This window comes from Protomyctophum parallelum (genome assembly GCF_964188405.1).
Source record: "Protomyctophum parallelum genome assembly, chromosome: 16".
Classification (NCBI taxonomy): domain Eukaryota; kingdom Metazoa; phylum Chordata; class Actinopteri; order Myctophiformes; family Myctophidae; genus Protomyctophum; species Protomyctophum parallelum.
In genome coordinates, this window is record NC_139711.1 from 12,941,170 (window position 1) to 12,961,615 (window position 20,446).

Sequence of the window (20,446 nt, forward strand, 5' to 3'; positions counted from 1 at the left end):
ACCTCATTGTACCGCCTATCTGGCTAGCTAGTGGCGCTATAGCTATGACACAGCAGATCAGAGGCAGGGACGTAGCCTCACAAGCCAACCGCACACCGGGAGGCGGTACAATAAACGGTAAACAAACAAGAAGAAATAAAGCGACCAAATCGGTCAAACAAAGATTAAAAATACTTAACGGCTTCCGCGCCACAGGAGATATTCGCACCGGGATGTATAGCTACTTAAAGTTACCGAATTCAGAATAACTCAAGGAAAATAATGGCGTCACATGCCGCGGGTCCTATTTTAGAGAGAATCTCCACATCCGCATTTAGGAATTTCCATACGAAAATACACTAGCGAGCAGGGACCCAACGTAAAACTAAACAAAATATCAAAAAAGTTTTACGTAGGGTCCCGAAAGGGGCTAGGTGGGCACTATAATAATAATGCATTTTATTTATAAAGCAATTTACATTCTTTCGAATCTCAGATTGCTACAGGGTTTAAAAGCATTGCATTAAAAACAGCATAGGCAAACAATTTCATGGGACCCAGGCTAGGCTCAACTATTAAAGGGTCAAGTTAAAACTAGGCAAAATAAAGGTACACCTCAACTGTGGCTGCGCCCAGGGCATCTGGACACCTCCACGTAAAATTGGCTATTAATTAGTTAGCTAAACGTAAACACCTGGTTCTAGTTTTAATTTGAACCCACCTGGCTGGTGAAGTCTCGAAGCTCTTGCTCCAGTGCCCTGCGGGCGTTATCCAACATGACGACTTTGTAAACCACCAGACATTTCGCCGCCATGTTGGACATCATGTTTGGGCCGTTGTTGTTGTAGTAGGGTTGCTGTGGTCTGGTCGCCATCATCATCATCATGGTGCTGTGGTACAGGACTCTGGTGGAAAACGTCGCCGCGGGTTCTTCCTCGCCTCAGTTTAGGAGGGTTTTAGCAGTCACGCCCGTTGATGAAGCTGCTCCGCACAGGTGCTTCTGTCTCTATTAATGCACGTGTGACTGAACCACGGCTCACGCACAAGAGACTGACACGTGGTGGTGTCCTCAAACTGGACACCCGAAAGAATTCTGGTTCTGTCTCTCTGCAAAGATATGAGTCTTTGAAACGCAATTTCTTTACTGGGACCCTGAAGAAGACGAGCACGTGTTTCTCTTCTCTATGGGGTGGAACAGTGCACTTGAAAGAGTTCTGGTTGTGTTCTGGTCCTTCTTCAGCCCGATGAACTGTCCACTTGAAAGAATTCTGGTTGTGTTCTGGTCCTTCTTCAGCCCGGAGAACTGTCCACTTGAAAGAATTCTGGTTGTGTTCTGGTCCGGAGAAGTTCTCGACCTGCCTTTGAAGCTGCTGCACAAGTTGCACAACACGTTCTGTTTCAGTCAAAAGGAACTGAACTCGACTCACCTTGGCGTTTTCTCTTCAAACACGGTGTGTGGAAGAAGTAACGAGGTAACATAACATTAACCTGATAATCCTTTTCTTCTTGGGGTTTTATGGCGGTTGGCGACCGTGTGCTGTCGTCGCTGAGTGATTCTTGTTTTACGGTGGCCTGGCACCCAGCCTTATTAATGTCTTTATGTGATAATCTGTGGTGCGTTCACATGGGCGGATGAAACGGTGCAAAGACGCGTTGCTGTCTTACGAGTTGATTTGGAGCAGCTATGCATCATTGCGTCTTTGCAACGTGATTGTCGCTGGCTTCCATTGACAATGAATGGTAATGGTTAGCCCTGTAAACATGACTCTCGTATTCATACGAGAGTCATGACGCAACTTCACCCTGGAATTTGCAGACGCTACATTTACAAATAATAAAAAATATATAAACATTCGCATTTCAAATATAAAGTACTCACAAGGTGTCCCACGGGTGTTAGTTAGTAGCAGCGCCAGCGATTAGAATTTCTGCATCCCGCGTTGTTTAATAAAAAGCATTTTTATCCGAGGTGTTATTTTGCCATTGGCTTTCAACTACGCGCCCCTATCGGTCGGGAGGAGGGTGGCACTCGGTGTGTTCGATATAGGTACGCTGACCGCCCTGCCAATACAGACTAATAGGCGAGTGCGCTCCCGGTGTGCAACTGTGGATTTCCCAAACGAACCCCGTTTGAAAAAAGTAGCCGGAGAGCTCGGACAAAAATGCTTTTTATTAAACAACGCGGGACGCAGCAATTCTAATCGCTCGCGCTGCTACTAACTAACACCCGTGGGACACTTTGTGAGTACTTTATATTTGAAATCTGAATGTTTATATATACGGAAATCTTGTAAATGCAGCGACTGCAAAAAACAGGGCAAAGTTACTGCATGACTGTCATGATAATTATCATGGCAGTCATGTTCCAGGGCTAGGTATCCTGCAAAGTTTCATCTGCCAACGTCCCAACTCCTTGGCACGTGTTTCCTATTATAGTAAATATGATCAGGGCTACAACTTTTTAATTGAGGCCGCCACGCCACACCTATTAATGCAGTTGTGTCCGAGGCCTTGTAAATGTATTCATGTTTCTGTTTCAAGCCACATCGATTAGGGACTTGGAGGAGCATACAAATACATGTCATGTGAACAAAATGTGTTCACATGCTGTGATTTGTTCAACAAATCACAGCATGTGATCAAAAAATAATTTATCCGAAGCCAATAGAATACATACAAAACAATAAGAATAAACAAATCAAACACAATGTTGTGGACAAATTCCTGCTGCAATAAATCAGAAAAAAATACTTTTTTTCTGGCCAAGATGGCACACTGGCTTCCTCACATGTTGGTTGAAATGATTTAATAATTTGTCCCATACTCTTCATTGGTGCTTAATGAAGCATAAGTATCATGGTTCTAGTTGATGGAAAGGGGCCACACACGTACAAAGACCCTATGTGGATCCCCCCACCACCACCACCTGTTTTAATGCTTGCCTTGAAGTGTGTATTTTCTGATTCTGCCAGGTACCAGGCTGGAAAAATGTCCCAGGGGGTTAAATGGGTATCATTAAGATTCAAGCACATCTTGACTATTTCAGGACAAAAACTGCAAAAAATGAGCAGAAAATCTACAGTATGTAATGGGGTCCATGTACGTGTTTTCTTTTTTTAACAGGATTCCTGGTAACTGGCTGGAAAAAAGTCCTAAGGGGTTCATTTTAACCCTTTACACCTATCCCAAACATCCACACCCTAAAATAAAAAGGGGATTCAATCGACTAGTTCGATTAACTGTTGGACCACTACTCTTTCAATGTCTGCAGGACAGGTGTCTCAGGCACTGATACAGCAGCCCAGCTAGCCCCTTTCGGGACCCTCTGTTACCTTTTCTGAAGTTTGGACGTTGGTACCCTAGGGTCCCTGATCGCTTATTCCACTCTCCATCAGACAATGGAAACGTGTGCGAAACGGCATTAACCTCCCAGCCAGCCATCCAGAATGCTGTGTGGATCAACAGGGAGTCCAGCCAGTTGGGTTTGACTTCACAAACGACACCCACCCAGTGGTCCGTACCGGCACTGACGATAGCTGCTTTCCAGGATGAAAACATTGTAGCAGAGGACGGGTACGTCTATTAAGTTACCGCAGAGCTTAAACACCTGCTGACCAGAAGGGTCTTACCCGGTGTGCACGCCACATGAAAACAGTGCCAGAAATGGGTCTACAGGGCAGGGCAACCCCTGTCATCATTCTCATCACCTTCCTGGAAGAGATAAAGATGTGGATGAAACGGCTCCAAAAACTGTCTGAAGCCATTCTAGTCGGCACCACACACCAGGTTCAATCATCTCCCATAACAAGCAGCACCTTTTCTTGGCCGGGCCATTTCCCTCTCATCAGTCATAACCACTCTGGGCGTAATAATGGAGCCTCACCTGAACTTTAAGAACGTTAAACGTCTGTGTAAAACCTCCTCCTTCCTCAGAGATATTGCGAAGCGCTGTCCCACACTCACTGGAGTCCCATCCACGCCTTTGTCTCCTCCAGGCTGGGTAACTGCAATGCACTTCTCATCGGTATCCCACTAACGAGAACCTTCAAAGGCTTCAGTACATCCAGAACACAAACTCACAGAGCTTGTAGATCGGCTATTTTTGGTGAAGACGTGGTGTAGATGGGACAAAAAAATGTACAGAGCTAATCCAGGTTCAGTTTAAAAAGTCTAGACTCCAGAAGGTTTAGGATGGCGGTTAACCCATCCTAGCTACTGTGTATTTTCAGAGCAGTGAGGTTAGGGGTTAAGCGTCTTGCTCGGGAACACTTCGACACACAGACTGGGGCCAGGCCAGTGCATGAACCGGCAGGGACCATCTGTTTCCCAGGCGGTCGGTTTCTCTCCCATTCAACTGTGGCTGCCCTAGAAAGAAAGAAGGGAACCAGATGGAGAGTCTCCTCACCACACTGGGCGACTCTTAACAATTGGGCATCGGAGCCTCCTGGCCTCAGAAGCGAAGGAGGTGCAGTCTCAGCATCCCAGGACTTTTTGTTTTGTTTGTTGAGTTACTGCAGTGGTTCTCACACTGTTTGATGTCATGGACACACTGTCATGGGGCAACCTGTGCCCTGTAGACATTAATGAGGAACTTTTCATGCACACACTGTACCACTGCTTCCCAATGCAGGCTGGGAACGAGGTTTAGTAATGTTTGCATGTATATATATCTAAGACATTCTAACACTCAATGACTGAAAGGGTTTTTAAATGTTTATTGTTGGGAAGTGGAATTATTTGTGGGGTCACCTGTTTCTCCTCTGCAGTGCTGGCAATCATGTTGATTGTAAACTGTAGCAGAGGAGAGGTGTTTCTTGTTTGTATCATGTTTTGGCTTTCTGTGAATGAATTGGCGCCTGGGTGGGAGACAATATTGAATATGTTTGTAACTTCAATACCTCATCCATTATGTAATTGTGTAAAATAACTCGGACCTTAATTAGTTAACATTTCCTTACCTGCTTAAAGGTAAATTCAGTGATTTCACTCAAAAAACCTTAGGTTTCGTTTTTGGCTGTGGGACCCAGCCTTTCGTCCAATCAGGATAGAGAGTCAAAAACGAAACCTAAGGTTTTTTGACCCCCAGGGGTTAACTGGGGACAGGGAGGAACTCCTTATATGGTCAGCACACTCTATAGTAGAGAGGATTATCACAACAAAACAAAAAAATAAGTGATATTTGAATTAAGTGAAATCACTGAATATACCTTTAAAAGACATGCTACAGGTGAAGGTAGGGGTTCAGTTTGGCTTGAGGCTAGCCGTGTGCTGCTGTGTCAGAAGTTAAGGAGTACATCCTGGACTTATATGATAAGTACTACCCCGTGGACAGCACAGTGTCAACATGCATTCTTCCTAAGCAGTCTCCCTGAGCAGTGAGCACACACCAGAAGTTCATTTAGAATAGCCTATTTTTTACATATTTTTCCTCCATAATTTAGTCATTAATGGGTTCAAAGTAAAAATCCTCCTCTACTTTCAAGCGATGCTGAATTACAGGAAGTAATCGTGTTCTCCAATAATTATGATATATTCTCGGATTGTGTCACTGAGCGTTTGATATTCTTTATAGCACGGTGGACACAGCCCGGCTTTTCTTCATTCGTTTTTGAAGTCTATAAACACCAGTCATCATTATCCCTGTCGACAGAGCCCAACATATCTTCAGTAATGTGGTGACACTGAGGGGTCTTTACTGTAGGGAAGCCTATTGTCCCCCTGTGACCTATTGGTCACAGGCCCTGAAACACAAACTTGTCACCCAAGGGGAGAGCTACCAGGGCCTTTGTAGAATATCTTCCCTGATGATTATAGTTTCTTGGTTTGTTTGATTTCTTTAGCTATCAAGTGTTTATGCAGTTCTGTTATTTATATAATATTATTTATATAATATATATATATATAACTATTTATTTTTGCCCAGGACTGCCATGCACTAGTCTGTGAATTAACCGGCACTTTGGAGAGGTAAATACAAAAACCTGTATAGACCGATTCCGTAGCGGGTCTCATGGTCGCAGCCTACGTATTTCCTGTAGGCGGACTCGACATAGCTGCGGGAGTAAAACCCTCACCAGGTGCACCTCTTCCACTACAGTGAACGGCAGAGTGACTGATGTTAGTTTGCCTCAAACTTTACTCCTTTACCTGCTTTTTTACTAACACTAACATTACAAAGATGCCCAGAACATCGAGATGAACCTGTGTAGTTTATGGCTGCTCCAACAGTAGTGGCAACATAAAAATAAAAATAAACGGAATGTCAAAATATCCACCGTGGTGGCTGAGACCAGAGCCATTGAGTAATGGTTGAGACAAAGCAGTGAAGGGTCGTGAAAGATACATAATTTCAGTCTTACCCAATACCCAATCTTTCTGTTTTATGAACACAAGGCAAGCATTTAAAGTATGAGGTATAAAGTACAGCAGCCTTGTGTTAATAAAACAGAAATATTTGGTATTGGGTAAGACTGGCGTTATGTATCTTTCACTGCTTCGTCTCAACCATTACTCAATGGCTCTGGTCCCCGCCAACGCGGTGGATATTAGACATTCCGTTTTTATTTATTTTTTATGTTGCCACTACTGTTGGAGCAGCCATAAACTACACAGGTTCATCTCGATGTTCTGGGCATCTTTGTAATGTTAGTGTTAGTAAAAAAGCAGGTAAAAGAGTAAAGTTTGAGGCAAACTAACATCAGTCACTCTGCCGTTCACTGTAGTGGAAGAGGTGCGCCTGGTGAGGGTTTTACCCCCGCAGCTACGTCGAGTCCGCCTACAGGAAATACGTAGGCTGCGACCATGAGACCCGCTACGGAATCGGTCTATTGGTGGACTTTGTTTTAAAATTTTATTATTTTTTTCTTTGGTCGTTCAAGCCTTTTTGCAGACACCCAAATTAATTTGGCCGTGCATCTCCATCTGAAAATATTTTTGGTCAGGCAATATAATAATAATAATTATAATACTTTATTTATATAGCACCTTTTTTGACAAAGTCATGAAGTGTTTAACAACATAAAAACAAGAGTGAATCATAATATATAACAGTTACAACAACTAAGGCTGTCGTTTAGAGCTTTAACAGTTAACAGTAAAATCTTAAAATCAATTTCTAAAAGTTACTGGCAGCCAGTGCAGTGTGGCACTGTTTGCCTCAGGGATGCGCTTACATTGTTTTTTTATTGTTGCATAACTGTTGTTAATTTGCTACAGAATATGTGTTGGAGGCATTCATGTGTTCTAGTTTGTTACATCATGTATTTTATGTGTACAATTTGGTATAGGAATCATGGCTAACATTGATAGTTGTGTAATGCGCACCCTCCTTTTGTATAAGAGTCAGTTGGTTGGAGACATTGTTAAGTGTGTAATACAAATAAAAATTCCATCAAAAGTCGTTCTCATGACTTCTTCCTCAGACGGCTCCTAAACAAAACAACAAAGTTTATTATTTGGCAAACCTTATTTATGCATTATAATTCCATCAACGGCTAAATGAAACCTTTGGGCTGACAACCTAGTTTATGTGCATGTTTGAGTTGCATGGCTCAGCATCGTTGACTTTGACCATTGATCATCAAGTTGCACCAGATCCAATATTAAATGAACCGCTTGCACCCTAGTGTTCCTGTTCTGGGGCAGACATTAGGAAAAAATATATAATCTACAAGCCCAAAATGTGAGTTTGTAGACCGTTTATTTTCAGTGAAGATATTTATATTGGAGGGAATAAAGTAGTGGTCCGACTAGTATAGAGCCCTGGGCCAGGGGGTCCCCCTGTCAAGTACACCTTGTGTTGTGTTGTGATTTGATGATGACGCAGGTTATATTGAGTAATTTTGGACAGAGTGACAGACAGCCTCAATTCAGATGGCTCTATTAAAAGCTGACTAATAGATGTTTAGAGGGGCATGTATTTCTAATGCAGATCGAGTTCCAAGGTGTTTAAATATGCTCATTTACTATAGCCTTTTGCATTTAGAAATTCTGTGTAAGTGGTAAATATATATATATATATATATAGCACCTTTATCTAATGCACCCATTCACACACCTACTGTATGGCAGTGGAAACCATGCAAGGCATCAACCAGCACATCAGGAGCAATTCGGGGTTCAGTGTAGAGTTCTCATCAGGCCCGAAAATTAAGGCCCGGCCCTAACTGGGCCCTAACTGATCAGGCCCTAGGCCCGGCCCGGCCCGACTAATTAGCATAGATTTTAGGCCCGGCCCGGCCCTAAAACGTTGTTTTGGGTCGGGCCTGGTCGGGTTTGTGCAGAATTTGAGAACTCTACACAGAGTAAAAGTGAAACGCCAGTCAGCACCATCTTCATAATGGATAAATACACAAATAGACAGAACAGAACTATTATTTTTTATTATTCTAAACAAATTCAATATATATATATATTTTTTTCATGGAGCCCCAGGCCCGGCCCGGCCCTACTGATTAGCATACATTTTAGGCCCGGCCCGGCCCTAAAATGTCGGGTCGGGCCTGGTCGGGTTCGGGCAGAGTTTGAGAACTCTAGTTCAGTGTCTTGCTCAAGGACACTTCGACACTAAGGGCCGATTCATACTTCTATTTTACCGCTGTAGTGCCGAAATGATTTTCGCTTGTCCCCTCGAACCTCAAATGACGTCACATTGTAGGCTCTACAGACCCGAACCGACTTTTATTCGGCTCTAAAGTACGAGTATGAATCGCACCTAATTCTGGGGAAGCCCGGGTTCAAACTGGCAACCTTGCGGTTGCCATCCGGCCACTCTACCCCTGAGCCACCCCTGTGTATTAAACCTAAATTTAGACCTAAAAGTCTGTTATCAATCAGCTGTGCACTGCTTCTAACTTCACTAACAACTAGATGGCAGCACAGTTTGTTGTTTCAACATTGTTTAGGATTGTTTATGACATAACGGGATGAGTTGCTTGTTTTTGTTCTATTGCTTATGCTTTCTGTCCCACATTCCTTGCAGCTGAGCAAGTGAATGGATGGGTTTTTACCTATATCATCATGCATTGTGTAAAGAGACAAAGACACTAACATCATTAAACCTGGGCATGCTCAAAATGTGAACAAAATAAATTCAAATAATGTAATCAACCCCCCAAATCGAAAAGAAAAGTGCACAGTGTTGTCTGCTTGTTGATTGCCTATTTTCAGCGCAGGGATACCCACTACATACTGAATAAAATTGTGTGGCAGATTAAACATTCATCATAGACTTCATAAACTTCAGTTTTGTGCTACATTAATGTATAGTTTGCTTACACATGATACATAATTCATGTTGATGTGTATTTCAGACATTTAACCACTTACCGTAAATCCTTAATACTTGACATTTGGCCTTGTCCATGTTCTGCTCTTTTCCCCCCCTCTACATACAAATAAAATAGCAGATCTACAAGCTCACAATGTGTCGCCTTGCAACATTTTTTTTAAAGCTTGTAGATTGATGCCCTAGAGGTCCCGGACCCCATGTTGAAGACCCATGATATAGGGCTCAAGTCGTTAAGGGGAAGTTATCTGTAATGTTATGTCATGCCTGTGCCATTGAAACTGCCTTATAGGCTTGCAAGTTGCCATAGGCTTGGTTAAAAGGAATTAATGTCCATCCAACTCATTCCAATTACAGGGTCTCCAAAGAGTCCTTGGATTGCTATTTCTTGGCACTGCCTCACCGTGCCAGGAGTGGATGATTTGCACGCCTGCTGCCTGCCTTCCTTGATGTGGACTTCAACCCTGATTCTGTTACCCATTATCACCATGGTAAGCAGTATACCATTCATAAAAAGTTGATAGGACAGACAAACCTAAAATAAAAACAGTCAAAGTTGACACTGTCACATGTATCGTTTGCCTTGTTGAACTGTTTAGCATTTTCTTTATTATTGAACATTTTGATTTGGTGACAGCTATGTAAGGTTGGACTTTGCAAGAGCCCAGAACTTCCCAGGCACAGAGAGTGATATTCCTCCGCCTATGCCAGGGACCAAGGACTGACAGCCACAAAGACTGTATGGCAGTGTATGCATGCTAAGAATAAAAGTAAAATCCTATTAAGGGTGTCATGTAAACACCTACAGAAACTTAAATCGGAATGAAAATGCTCAATGAGATTTAAAAACCACTGACCGGTTTATTCTGATTTGGAATGCGATTAAAAAAAACATTTTACTCATGTATACATACACTCATTCAGATTTAAGTTCATTCTGGTCATTTCCTTGAACACTGGCGCGAGAAGAGCATAACAAACAAGAAGGCGACGAAGAACAAGAGGTGGTCGAGAGCAGAGACTCTTTATTTAATACAAACATTAGAAGACTTAGGAATTATCGAGAGAACATACAGCAAGTATATTATTATATACACCAGTGCGTGCCAAGGGTATGTTTTCTTCCGGTAAACGTAAACAATATCTATGAACGTAAAGACATAACATATTCGCCCGCCCCCTATTCAATCAGAAGCCTTTCCGATATGAAAAGTATTGTGTATCGTCCATGTAAACGCTCATTTGGAATGACCATTTCCCATGTACACTCGTAGCAAAAAACATTACTTCCAAATTATTTTATTCAGAAGTTTTTATTCTGAATACACTTTCTGCATGTAACCGCAGCCAATTGTGACCTGATAGTGCTGCTGTTATCATGCCAACGTACCATCTGTTGCAAGTGTACTGTATTGTGCTGTTCTGTCAGTAAACATCCTGCACTGGAGATTCCTTGTTGTGGCATTACTTACCACTCTCCTCCACAGAAATTAGTCCACAACACTAACGCAGAGCATCTCTCAAATAAAGACATCACATATAGCAGCAGATATCAAACATGATTCCCAGTGAGCCATGTACATAATGCAGTGGTGTAAACTAAAGTAACTAAGTACATTTTGATACCAATACTTTTGTACTTTTACTCAAGTCAATTTTGAATTCCAGACTTTTACTTGTAACAGACTATTTCTACATTGCACTATTGATAATTTTACTTGAGTAGTAAAATATTTGAGTACTTTTCCCACCACTGACAAAATGTGATACTGTAGTGCCAGTGGGTGGGAGCTTCTATAACTGGCATGCTGACAGGGCTCAGTGCCTGCGCAACAGCCTGACAGACACGGATAATGTGCAAACCTTTGTATGTCAATGGCTTTACTTACATGGAAAAGTGAAAAAGAAAATCAACCTAATTTTTCTTTCGGCCTCTGAAAATGTGTGTGCCACATGAACAATAACAAAGATGGAATTGCTGAGCCTGCGCAGCTGATTATCACATACTATAGGCCAATTTCTTTATTCTTTGGAGGAATGCATGGTGGGGTGGGTACTTTGATTTATCTTCTGCTTCTCTGGTGCCTGTTGCAATATGGCATCACGATTAGAGTGGAGGGGGAAAAAAAGTTAAAGCATGTGGGACAAGTTTTTCACATTTGGCAAGTTTGGCACATTAACCGTGATCAAAGTCAGCCAAACGCCAGGGAATGATTCAGCGAGGGCTGCAGGTGTCTGAAGCTAGATTTACATGTATCCACTGGGGACACGGAGAGAGAGAGGAAAATGAGATGGTTTCGTGGTAATCGGGATGGGAAGTTGGCAGTGAGGATTAATCTGAAACCATGCATGTCCTCTACTGAAATGCTACTTGTTGTGAGCAATATGGCCATGTTCCAGTCTTACAAGGGAACTGATTTGACTTTAGAGATGTGGTTTAAAGACGTGCAAGGAGAGCAGTGTGCTTTTGTAAAAAAAATTAACCACTTGAACTTTAGGGCTTGTAGGCCCCCCCTCCTGTTTCCCTCTACACCTGCACATCTTATGCTACTGAGTTGCAAGCTTCGTCCCCCAGAATAGCGATTGCTATATGGTTCATGTGGTGGTTTATTCTTCTTTGTGGTGTCTGTCCCAAGTGGAACTATAGGAGGCAAGAAAACATGAAACGAGGATGAAGGAGAGAGAAGTGCTGAAGCAGCGAAGAGTCGACGGAAGTTGTGTGATTTTTGCTGACATGAGAGCAGCTCAAACAGTAAGCGGCTTCATCTGGATTAAACAAGGCATCTTGGCGAATAGATTGCAATGGTAACAAGCTGCTGTGGAAGATTAGAGGAAGAGAGACAGGAGGGGACATCTGAGTATATTAAAAGATGCAACAGCATAGGAGAATTGTCCTCTCTTGTATTGTACATGGACGCTTGGGCATGTCCAAGAAACACGTTATTATTTAAAACCATTACAATTTAAGTTAGTTTGTAATATCGCCTGTCTATTTGCACTATTTACTTCTAAAGGAACCGGCAGCTAGTAACGCAAGCATGCCAAATGACATAAAACACCATGAAGAATGAATGAATGATGCATTCCTATGGTGTTACTGCTAATACTATCCGTGTTCTTTTCTTTGAGTGCTCTTTGCTCCAACATGTCAAGCTGCTACTTGATCTAGTAAATCTTGTGGGTGGGGCGAGGAGGAAACTTCCTTGAGTATAACTTGCATGAAATCGGTTGTGTGTGTGTGACCTCTGACATTTAGGCTTAATGCTGAAGACAACACCTGAACCCTGGATGGCATAATATTAAAGTATTAGAGTTGGATTAATAGTTTCAAAGCAGTCTTTTGCATCATTTTAACCACTTGTCTTAAGCCCTATTCGACAATGTTCAAGAATAGCCAATCAACAAGTTCACAACTTGTAGAGAAGTTTTTTTTGTATGTTTTTGAACATTTTATTATTTGAACTTGTATAACTTGTATACTTGTAAAATATTTGTTTTTTGCAAATAGCAGATTTATGAAGCTCATCGCAATGCAGTGGGACATGTTGTACGGCATATATGTCAAACTCAAGGCCCGGGGGCCAAATCAGGCCTGTGAATGAATTATCTTTGGCTCGCGGGATGCTATTTAATTAGTATTAGAACTGGCCCTCTGGTATATTGTACAGACCACCATAATACTACAAGTCCGACAATGCACTGCGAGTGCATTGGCACATATCGAGGGCCCGCAAGCGCAAGCATGCGTCTACTCTTCACTATTGATCAGCAGTGAAAGTATATCGCTTGTGGTCAACTTTCATCTACCTCTCTCCCCAAAAATGGCTAAATGAAAGGTAGACTCTGAAGACGGGGTTTTCAAGTCAGGTGGGAGGCAGAGGGCAAACCTCTGGGTCTTTTCTGTGTGGAGACAGTGTGGCTGTAATGAAAGAATATTACCTAAGAAGACTATGATAAGAAATTAATGCAACTGATTTGATTTACGTTCTCATTTTACTATGAAAGCAGTGCTTGGTGAGTTTGTCTGGGACGTCCTCATGACTGCCATGCCCGCGTGTTGAAACACAGTCCGGCCCTTGACTTGTACCAATTTCTTTATTTTGGCCCACTGTGTATTAGTTTTACATCCCTGTTGTACGGTATAATGTAGTTTTACAGTGGTTGAACGGCTGTTTATGCTATATTAAACAAGGTTCCCGGGACCCCCTGGAACCTCCAGGGGGTCCCCAGACCCCACTTTGAGAACCTCTGACCCACTAGCCTGGGCACCATTTCATTTTGGGTATATGATCCGGTCGGGAGCGGGTAGTATTGTTTTGTAGTCGACAGGCAGGAACAATCAAACGGAACTTCCTTTTCCCTCAAACCGATTTTTCTCAATAAAAGCTGCAGGTTACGAGAGATTTTATTGTTATTCTTCGGGTTTGAGGTAAAAGGAAGTTCCGTTTGATTGTTCCTGCCTGTCGACTAAAAAACAATACTACAACATGACGTAACGATATCATCCGCTCCAGACCGGTTCACACAGCACTTTTGGAACAGAGACCAGGCTTTCCTCCGAGGTGGAAATCCTGGTGAGGCGAGGTTACTGACCCACAGAGGCAGCTCTGTGTAAATTTACCATTCAACACAGTGTTTCTGTTCCCTACAATACCTCTAGTGGCAGGAAGCTGTACTGCTACTTACCCACATACTAATAAAAGGTTTCATTGGGGTATTCAGTTTCATAGTGTAAAGTAGCATTTACTCAAGTACTGTACTATAGGTCATTTTAGGTACTTTTACTTTACTGGAGTATTTCCAATGTTCAATACTTTTACATCTACTCCACTACATCTCAGAGGCAAATATTATACTTTTACTCCTACAATTATTTAAAGACTTTAGTTACTTTGTAGATTTTGATTATTATTACAAAACATACATTAACCACCTCAGCCCTGTATACATTTTGGCCATTTGAAAATAGCCGATCTACAAGCTCACAGTGCGTGTGAAACAGGACATTCTGCCCAATGAGTAGCCTACTTTCTACTTTTGGTACTTCAAGTAGATTTTGATACCAATATTTTTGTACTTTTACCCAAGTAAAAACAGAGTATTTCTACATTGCAGAATTGATACTTTTACTTAAAACATTTGAGTACTTTTTCTACCACTGGTCATCATGTTGCCATAATTTGCAGCAGGCTTTCCCATTCACACCGATATCTGTTGCTTCTCAGTATGTTACGGTTGTTACCCAAGATAAAGATGGCTGGAAAGTTCACCCATCCATCCATCTTCAACCGCTTATTATCCGTAGTCAGCTCCACCAGAGTGTTCCAGACGTCCCACTCCAGAGCAACATTAGTGACTTCCTCCTGGAGGATCCCGAGACGTTCCAAGGCCAGTGAGTCGATGTGTTTCCTCCAACTGTGCCTTGGTCTGCCCCGGGGTCTCCTCCCAGTGGGACGTGCCTCGAGGACCTCCCTAGGGAGACAACTGAGAGGCATCCTAACCAGATGCCCGAACCACCTAAGGCTTTCCAGGCAAAGAAACAGCGACTCTACTCTGAGTCTTGCAAGAGATTATACTGTAGTGTCTTCTTTGGCACGAGATTAATTTAGTAACCCATTCTCATCTGTCACCAGAACAAACTGCATTAATTTGTCCTTGCACCCATTTATCATATGCTCCCTTTTGTTATTCATTTGGTAGAAATTCATGAAGTAGAATTTTAATAATAAAGTATAATCATGAGCTATAAATATAATCTAGTAAATACATATCCAAAATGTAATCTTAAAAATGCCCAGACAGGCCAGGGACAGTGGAGAGGGTTGTGGGTGCATTAATAAATGCGTTTCTGTCGTATTTGAAAAAGGTACAAAAAAACAAGAAACTTTACTGAAACCTTGAACAAAAAAATAAATATTGGGAAAACAAACTAAAGAAACTTAACAACTTTACAATTCCCCAATTAGGAAAAAAAAGCATCTTGCTTGATAATTGTTTGGGTTATGTTGACTGGTTAAATTAAATTAAACTTAAACTTGGTCTTTTAACTGCACCAATATTGTATACTTAAAAATGTGTACCATGGCTTCAGGAAATGATTCATACTCGTTTCAAGAGCTGAAGGATGCCATTTTCACTACATTTCTTTAAAGATGGAGTGCTGTGATTTCAGACAGTACTTCATTAGACCCCTTGGTGTGGTTCTTATGTGCAATGATGTCTTCCCTTTGTATTTAGGGTTTCTTCCTGGAGGCTGAAACCTTGACAGTCAAACGTGCCAATGAAAAAAACAGTGATCACAATATCTTTTTATGTTTTCCATATCTATGGAGAGAATAATGCACTTAATACATATTAAATATTGGACATATCACACGATATGGGACATATCACACGATAAAGGATTTTTGGTGGCACAATCCTTCTCTGATAAATATGATTAGCATTGTAAATACTACACTTACAAATATGACAATTATAGTTGCTTGCCCGATGCTGATTTCTTGGGACTTTGTATGAAACAGGCAGTATATGGCAGGCTCTTTCAAATAGTCCGTCAGAAGAACGTTATTGATGCTTGCAATGCATTCAGCTCCACCAATGTCAGGCACTTTAGTCTCCAACTCGTTCAGGATCATCAACCATTGTGAATCACAGCAGTTGAAATAATTCCCGCTAATATACATGACGTCAAGGTGTGCAGATATGTCTCTAGTCAATGAATGATTTAAAGACCTAAAGGCATTATTCCTTATGTCCAGTTCTCGTAGAGGAGAACAGCTTAAGCTGCCGGGCACGGCGTCCAGGCAGTTGTTGGAGATGTTTAGATGAGTTAGCACTGGCAGGCAGGGCAACGACAGGCTATTCGTGTTGGTTTCACTAATACTGAGGGATTCTAGAGTCCTCTGCAAGCCCTCTAGTGCACCCACTTGCATGAACATGTCTGGATTTCCTGCAAGGTTAAGGGAAACCAAAGGATTCTTCTCAAAAGTATCTGGGTAGAGAGTCTTTATGCCATTTTCTTTAAGGTTGAGATGTTTAAGAGTCTTCATTTGTCCAAATGCAACGCAAGACACGTTTGACGATGTCATGATTTGTTGTGCTGAATCGGATGGTCCTAAATGGTCCGTGGGGGCACACGGTTTCACATAATTCTCCTGCAGATTGAACGTTTCTAGGTTTGTAAGGGCCTCGAGTAAGAGGGGAGAAATGTGTACAAGTCCATTGTTTTGCAGGGCGAACTTCCTGAGGGAAGAGAAGGAAGGCGGCTGATGGCATTCCAACAGCCTAGGCTTTGTAATATTATAGCTGATGGTTTGCAGACAGTTATGACTGAAATTCAGGGTTTCCAATGATGTGAGAAGACTGAGAGTTTCCATCGGGAAATATCTGAAGTTGTTGTTGCTTAGGTCAATGTAGACCAATGGCATGAGCCTCCAGTTGGAGTATATGTTCTCGTTTTCGACCGCGTTGTCCTCGTCACGTGTTATCTCTTTATACAGAGAGCTGGCGTCAGAGACAAGCGTTGCCTCCTCTGAATGAGAGGCGCCAACCATATTATTCTGTAAATAAAGATACCTCAAACGATTTATCTTTGGAACAATTGGGAAATAAAGGAGTTTGTTATGACTCAGGTCTAGGGTTTCAAGCCTGTACTGCTTGTGGTCCTCCTGTGTGACAAAAAACTCAATTGAGTTTTGACTGAGATTCAAGTATTTGACCCGATATAATTTAAAATCGCAGATATGGGCAAGATTGTTTCTGGCCAAGTTTAACGACTCTAATTTCCATAGTGGTTCAAATGTCCCTTGTTCTATGTGGGTTATAAGATTATTATCGATGCTAATGGTTCTCAAACATTTGCTGTCTTGGAACAAGTTGCGTGTTAGCCTTGTTAAGCCATTGCCCGCAAGTTTGAGCTGAACAAGTGAGGATTTGTTTTGAAGGTAAAGTTCTGCTGCGTCGTCGTCCAAACCGTTCATAGATATATCCAACGTCTTCAGCCTGCTGATGGATTGGAGGGCTTTGCTGTTACTGCCAAGGTTGTTGTTTAGAGCATTTCTGGCCAGATTTAACTCTTCAAGCCGAGCCAGGTTTACGAAAGCCCCTTCGGAGATGAAATCCAGCTGGTTGTAGCTTACGTCCAGGCGCTGCAGGTGTGGCAAACAAAGTGTGTGCAACTGTGTGATGAAGTTATTGGACATATCCAGTCTCCTAAGCCTCGCGTCCAGATTATCAGGAACAGAATAGAGGTCCTGTTTCTTCCAAGTTTGTTCCTACAATAAGAGAAATTTGTGAAAGTTATAAGTCTCCCACAAGTCTAAGGAACCCACAACTCAAGCAGTGAGTCTGCTATGAGTCTCTCTCAAAGCGGGGTCCCCACTGAGTGGGATCCCCAACAAAAATAGTTAAAGCACAGTAATCATTTTAACCTCTTTATCCATTTATATATTGTATCAGATCTACAAGCTTTTTTTTATGGGGGTCCATGGCAAAAAACCTTTTCCCGATGGGGGTCATACATATATGTCGATCCCAATTTCAGAGAGTTCACCAATATCTGATGTTTTGACTGTTATTTTGTATCTATTTTATATTGAAATAAAATTGAGAAATGTATTTGATTACATTTTTGATGGATACAAATTTGAATTATGTATGTTAATTTTCAATATATGAAAATAACTTACCGGTAACTTGAAACGACCAAGCAAACCAGTAAATATATAACATACTGTACACAAACTTTATTTTACATAAGCTTTTCCGCCCTATTCACAGGTTTTCAGAAATGTGAAAGCTCACAACACATTGTGTGCTCTTAGATCGGCAATGTGTGAAAATAATTTAAAGGATACAATTGGGACGACTGCATGATTGCCAATATAATACCGAAGTTGTCAAAAAGACATAATGGCTGATGCATTGATCGGCCATTGGCCAAACCAATACATATCTGTGTGTGTGTGTGCGTGCATGCGTGTGTGCGTGCAGAGTTGGCCAGGCCTACCTGTGGATTGTAGTACAGTGTTCCAGAGACACACATTGCATGGCCAAATGTCCAGAGGAGTAGTAGGAGATGATGGCAGGCCATTGTCTTTCTGCTGCTGTTGCTACTGTACACCGTTCTACTGTAGTCTGGTACTGTGACTGTCAGAGCTCACATGGACACACATAAACATACACACCCATTTATAGCTGCGCTAAAAAACAAAAAAACAGCTGTGGACATCAGATAGGCTTTGTGAACACTGTGTTATTAACACAATAAACAAAACAAATGATAAGCATGCACAACAGACAGAACACTATGGAGCATTATTTATAAAGTAGTTTCTGGGCTGGGGTAATAAATAGGCCTACTGTCTTTAAATCAATCAAGCAGTGTTAATTTTGACAGCAAATCATCTGAAATTGATTAGTCTTAGTCGGCTATCAAAATCTTAGAAAATAAAATTAACAATAAAAACTAAGATTTTATTAGTCAATAAAATGAATGCTGATTCAAGTCACTTTAACATAATGAATTAGAATTACCCTGTTTTCTATCTTCTTTCATTTGAGCACATCCTAACATTTGGAATTGACTAAGGGGCTGTCATATCCAGTGGAAAACACCACCTCCAAGCGATTATTATAATGTTTGTTCCTGCTATAGTCTTGGGAAAACGGAAACCCTTTTTTCTAAAATAGACGAGGAACAAATAAACAGAGTAGTGTGGAGGTGGACGGAAGCCCCCCCGGCAAGGTATAAAGGGATGTGATGAATGAGGTGACAGAGCACACAAACACACACTAGGCCTACTGGCCTTGTGTGACACAAACAGACGTACAGGTGGTCTAGTGCAGTGGTTCCCAAACGTTTAAGTCTGTGACCCAAACAAGGGTCACAGACCAGAGAAATCTTTTGAAAATCTTTTGAAATAAATATGTAAACTAAATTTCAAAAAGGGAAACAAAAGGGTAAAAACTGGTCCGTGCCCCACAAATGGGTGTTTGGGAACTAGTGGTCTAGAGTCTTGAGCTGGGGTCATCAATATGTCTGTACACGGACAGATGTGTGCGTGGCAAATTTTGTATTTTCTGTTTTACACACCATGTTCTTATTTGATTTGATCATTAGACCTAATTACTGAATGTCAATCTCCAGGTTTTCTTTGGGACATGTATGACACTACTAGTGGTTCTCAAACATTTTATTTGCAAGGACCCGGCCCTTACTCTGAGAGTGTACAGATGGAATCAAATGGACCCGTAACGGTCCATTTGGCTCCTTTTGTACACTCTCAGAGTTACAGACCCATTATGGTCATTAGGACTAGCTCATTATGTGTTTCTGGTAATATTTTGTTTTAAATAAACTATTCAAAGAGTATGAGCATGACATCATTATGCAAGTTTCGCAAAAATAAAATAAAATACAACTTTTTGTTTTTATATTTTCTCCCACAACTCCCTTCCCAATCCTCCCCATCCACCCACCACCTTCCCCACGAGGCCAGACATACAAACAAACTGTGCCAACACAAACATTAAACGCCAACAATAAAGAGACAATATGACGTAAACGAAAAAAACTTTGAACTAAAGACAAACATTAAATCTTTGTATAAGCCCCTCAAAAATAAAATAAAATAAGATTAGTAAATAAATAAATAGATAGAAATATATATACGTATATATAGAGAATGATAAAGCTTGTAAGAGCTTAATTGGCTCATTTCTTGACCCTCATGTGTAATAATTTCTGATATATTAGGCCTAGGGTATATATCTTGCACCAAGTAGATATCTGCACCACCAGAGCGCACCAGCACCATGTGTCTTCAGTCAGGTGAAAGTGATTTTAATCTGCTTACATACGATATTAAAGGTTTTCCGGTAATATTATTGTCCACTCATTTTGTATGTCCATGGCCAGAAATGTGTAGACCAAAAAACCCCTGGTCTCGAGCAGGCCAGCAGGGGTGGGAAACATTGATGGTGGAGCTAGCCACATTAATTGCAAGGGGGGCACATTGCATATTGTTATCTTGAATTATTGGATATGGTGCATAGAGCAGTGGTTCCCAAACTTTAAAATGTCAAGGTCTCCCCTTAACTCTGACAGCTACAAATGGAACATACTTGTAAAGGTCAACTTAGACCCCCAGCCTAAAGGAACCCTGAGAGACCCTGGAA

General features: G+C 41.5%; 1 protein-coding gene across 1 annotated transcript; it reads right to left on the bottom strand.

Moving 5' to 3' along the window:
- Positions 1-1,120: 1,120 nt before the first annotated feature.
- Positions 1,121-18,355, bottom strand: LOC310873653 (transforming growth factor beta activator LRRC33-like; the record flags this gene model as incomplete). Its single annotated transcript, XM_083786202.1, has 3 exons — positions 18,276-18,355; positions 15,683-17,541; positions 1,121-1,349 (listed from the first exon to the last, which is right to left on the bottom strand). Exons 1-3 carry the CDS (start codon positions 18,309-18,311, stop codon positions 1,121-1,123), a joined length of 2,124 nt encoding a protein of 707 aa, XP_083642328.1. The 5' UTR covers positions 18,312-18,355.
- Between the last annotated feature and the right edge of the window lie 2,091 nt (positions 18,356-20,446).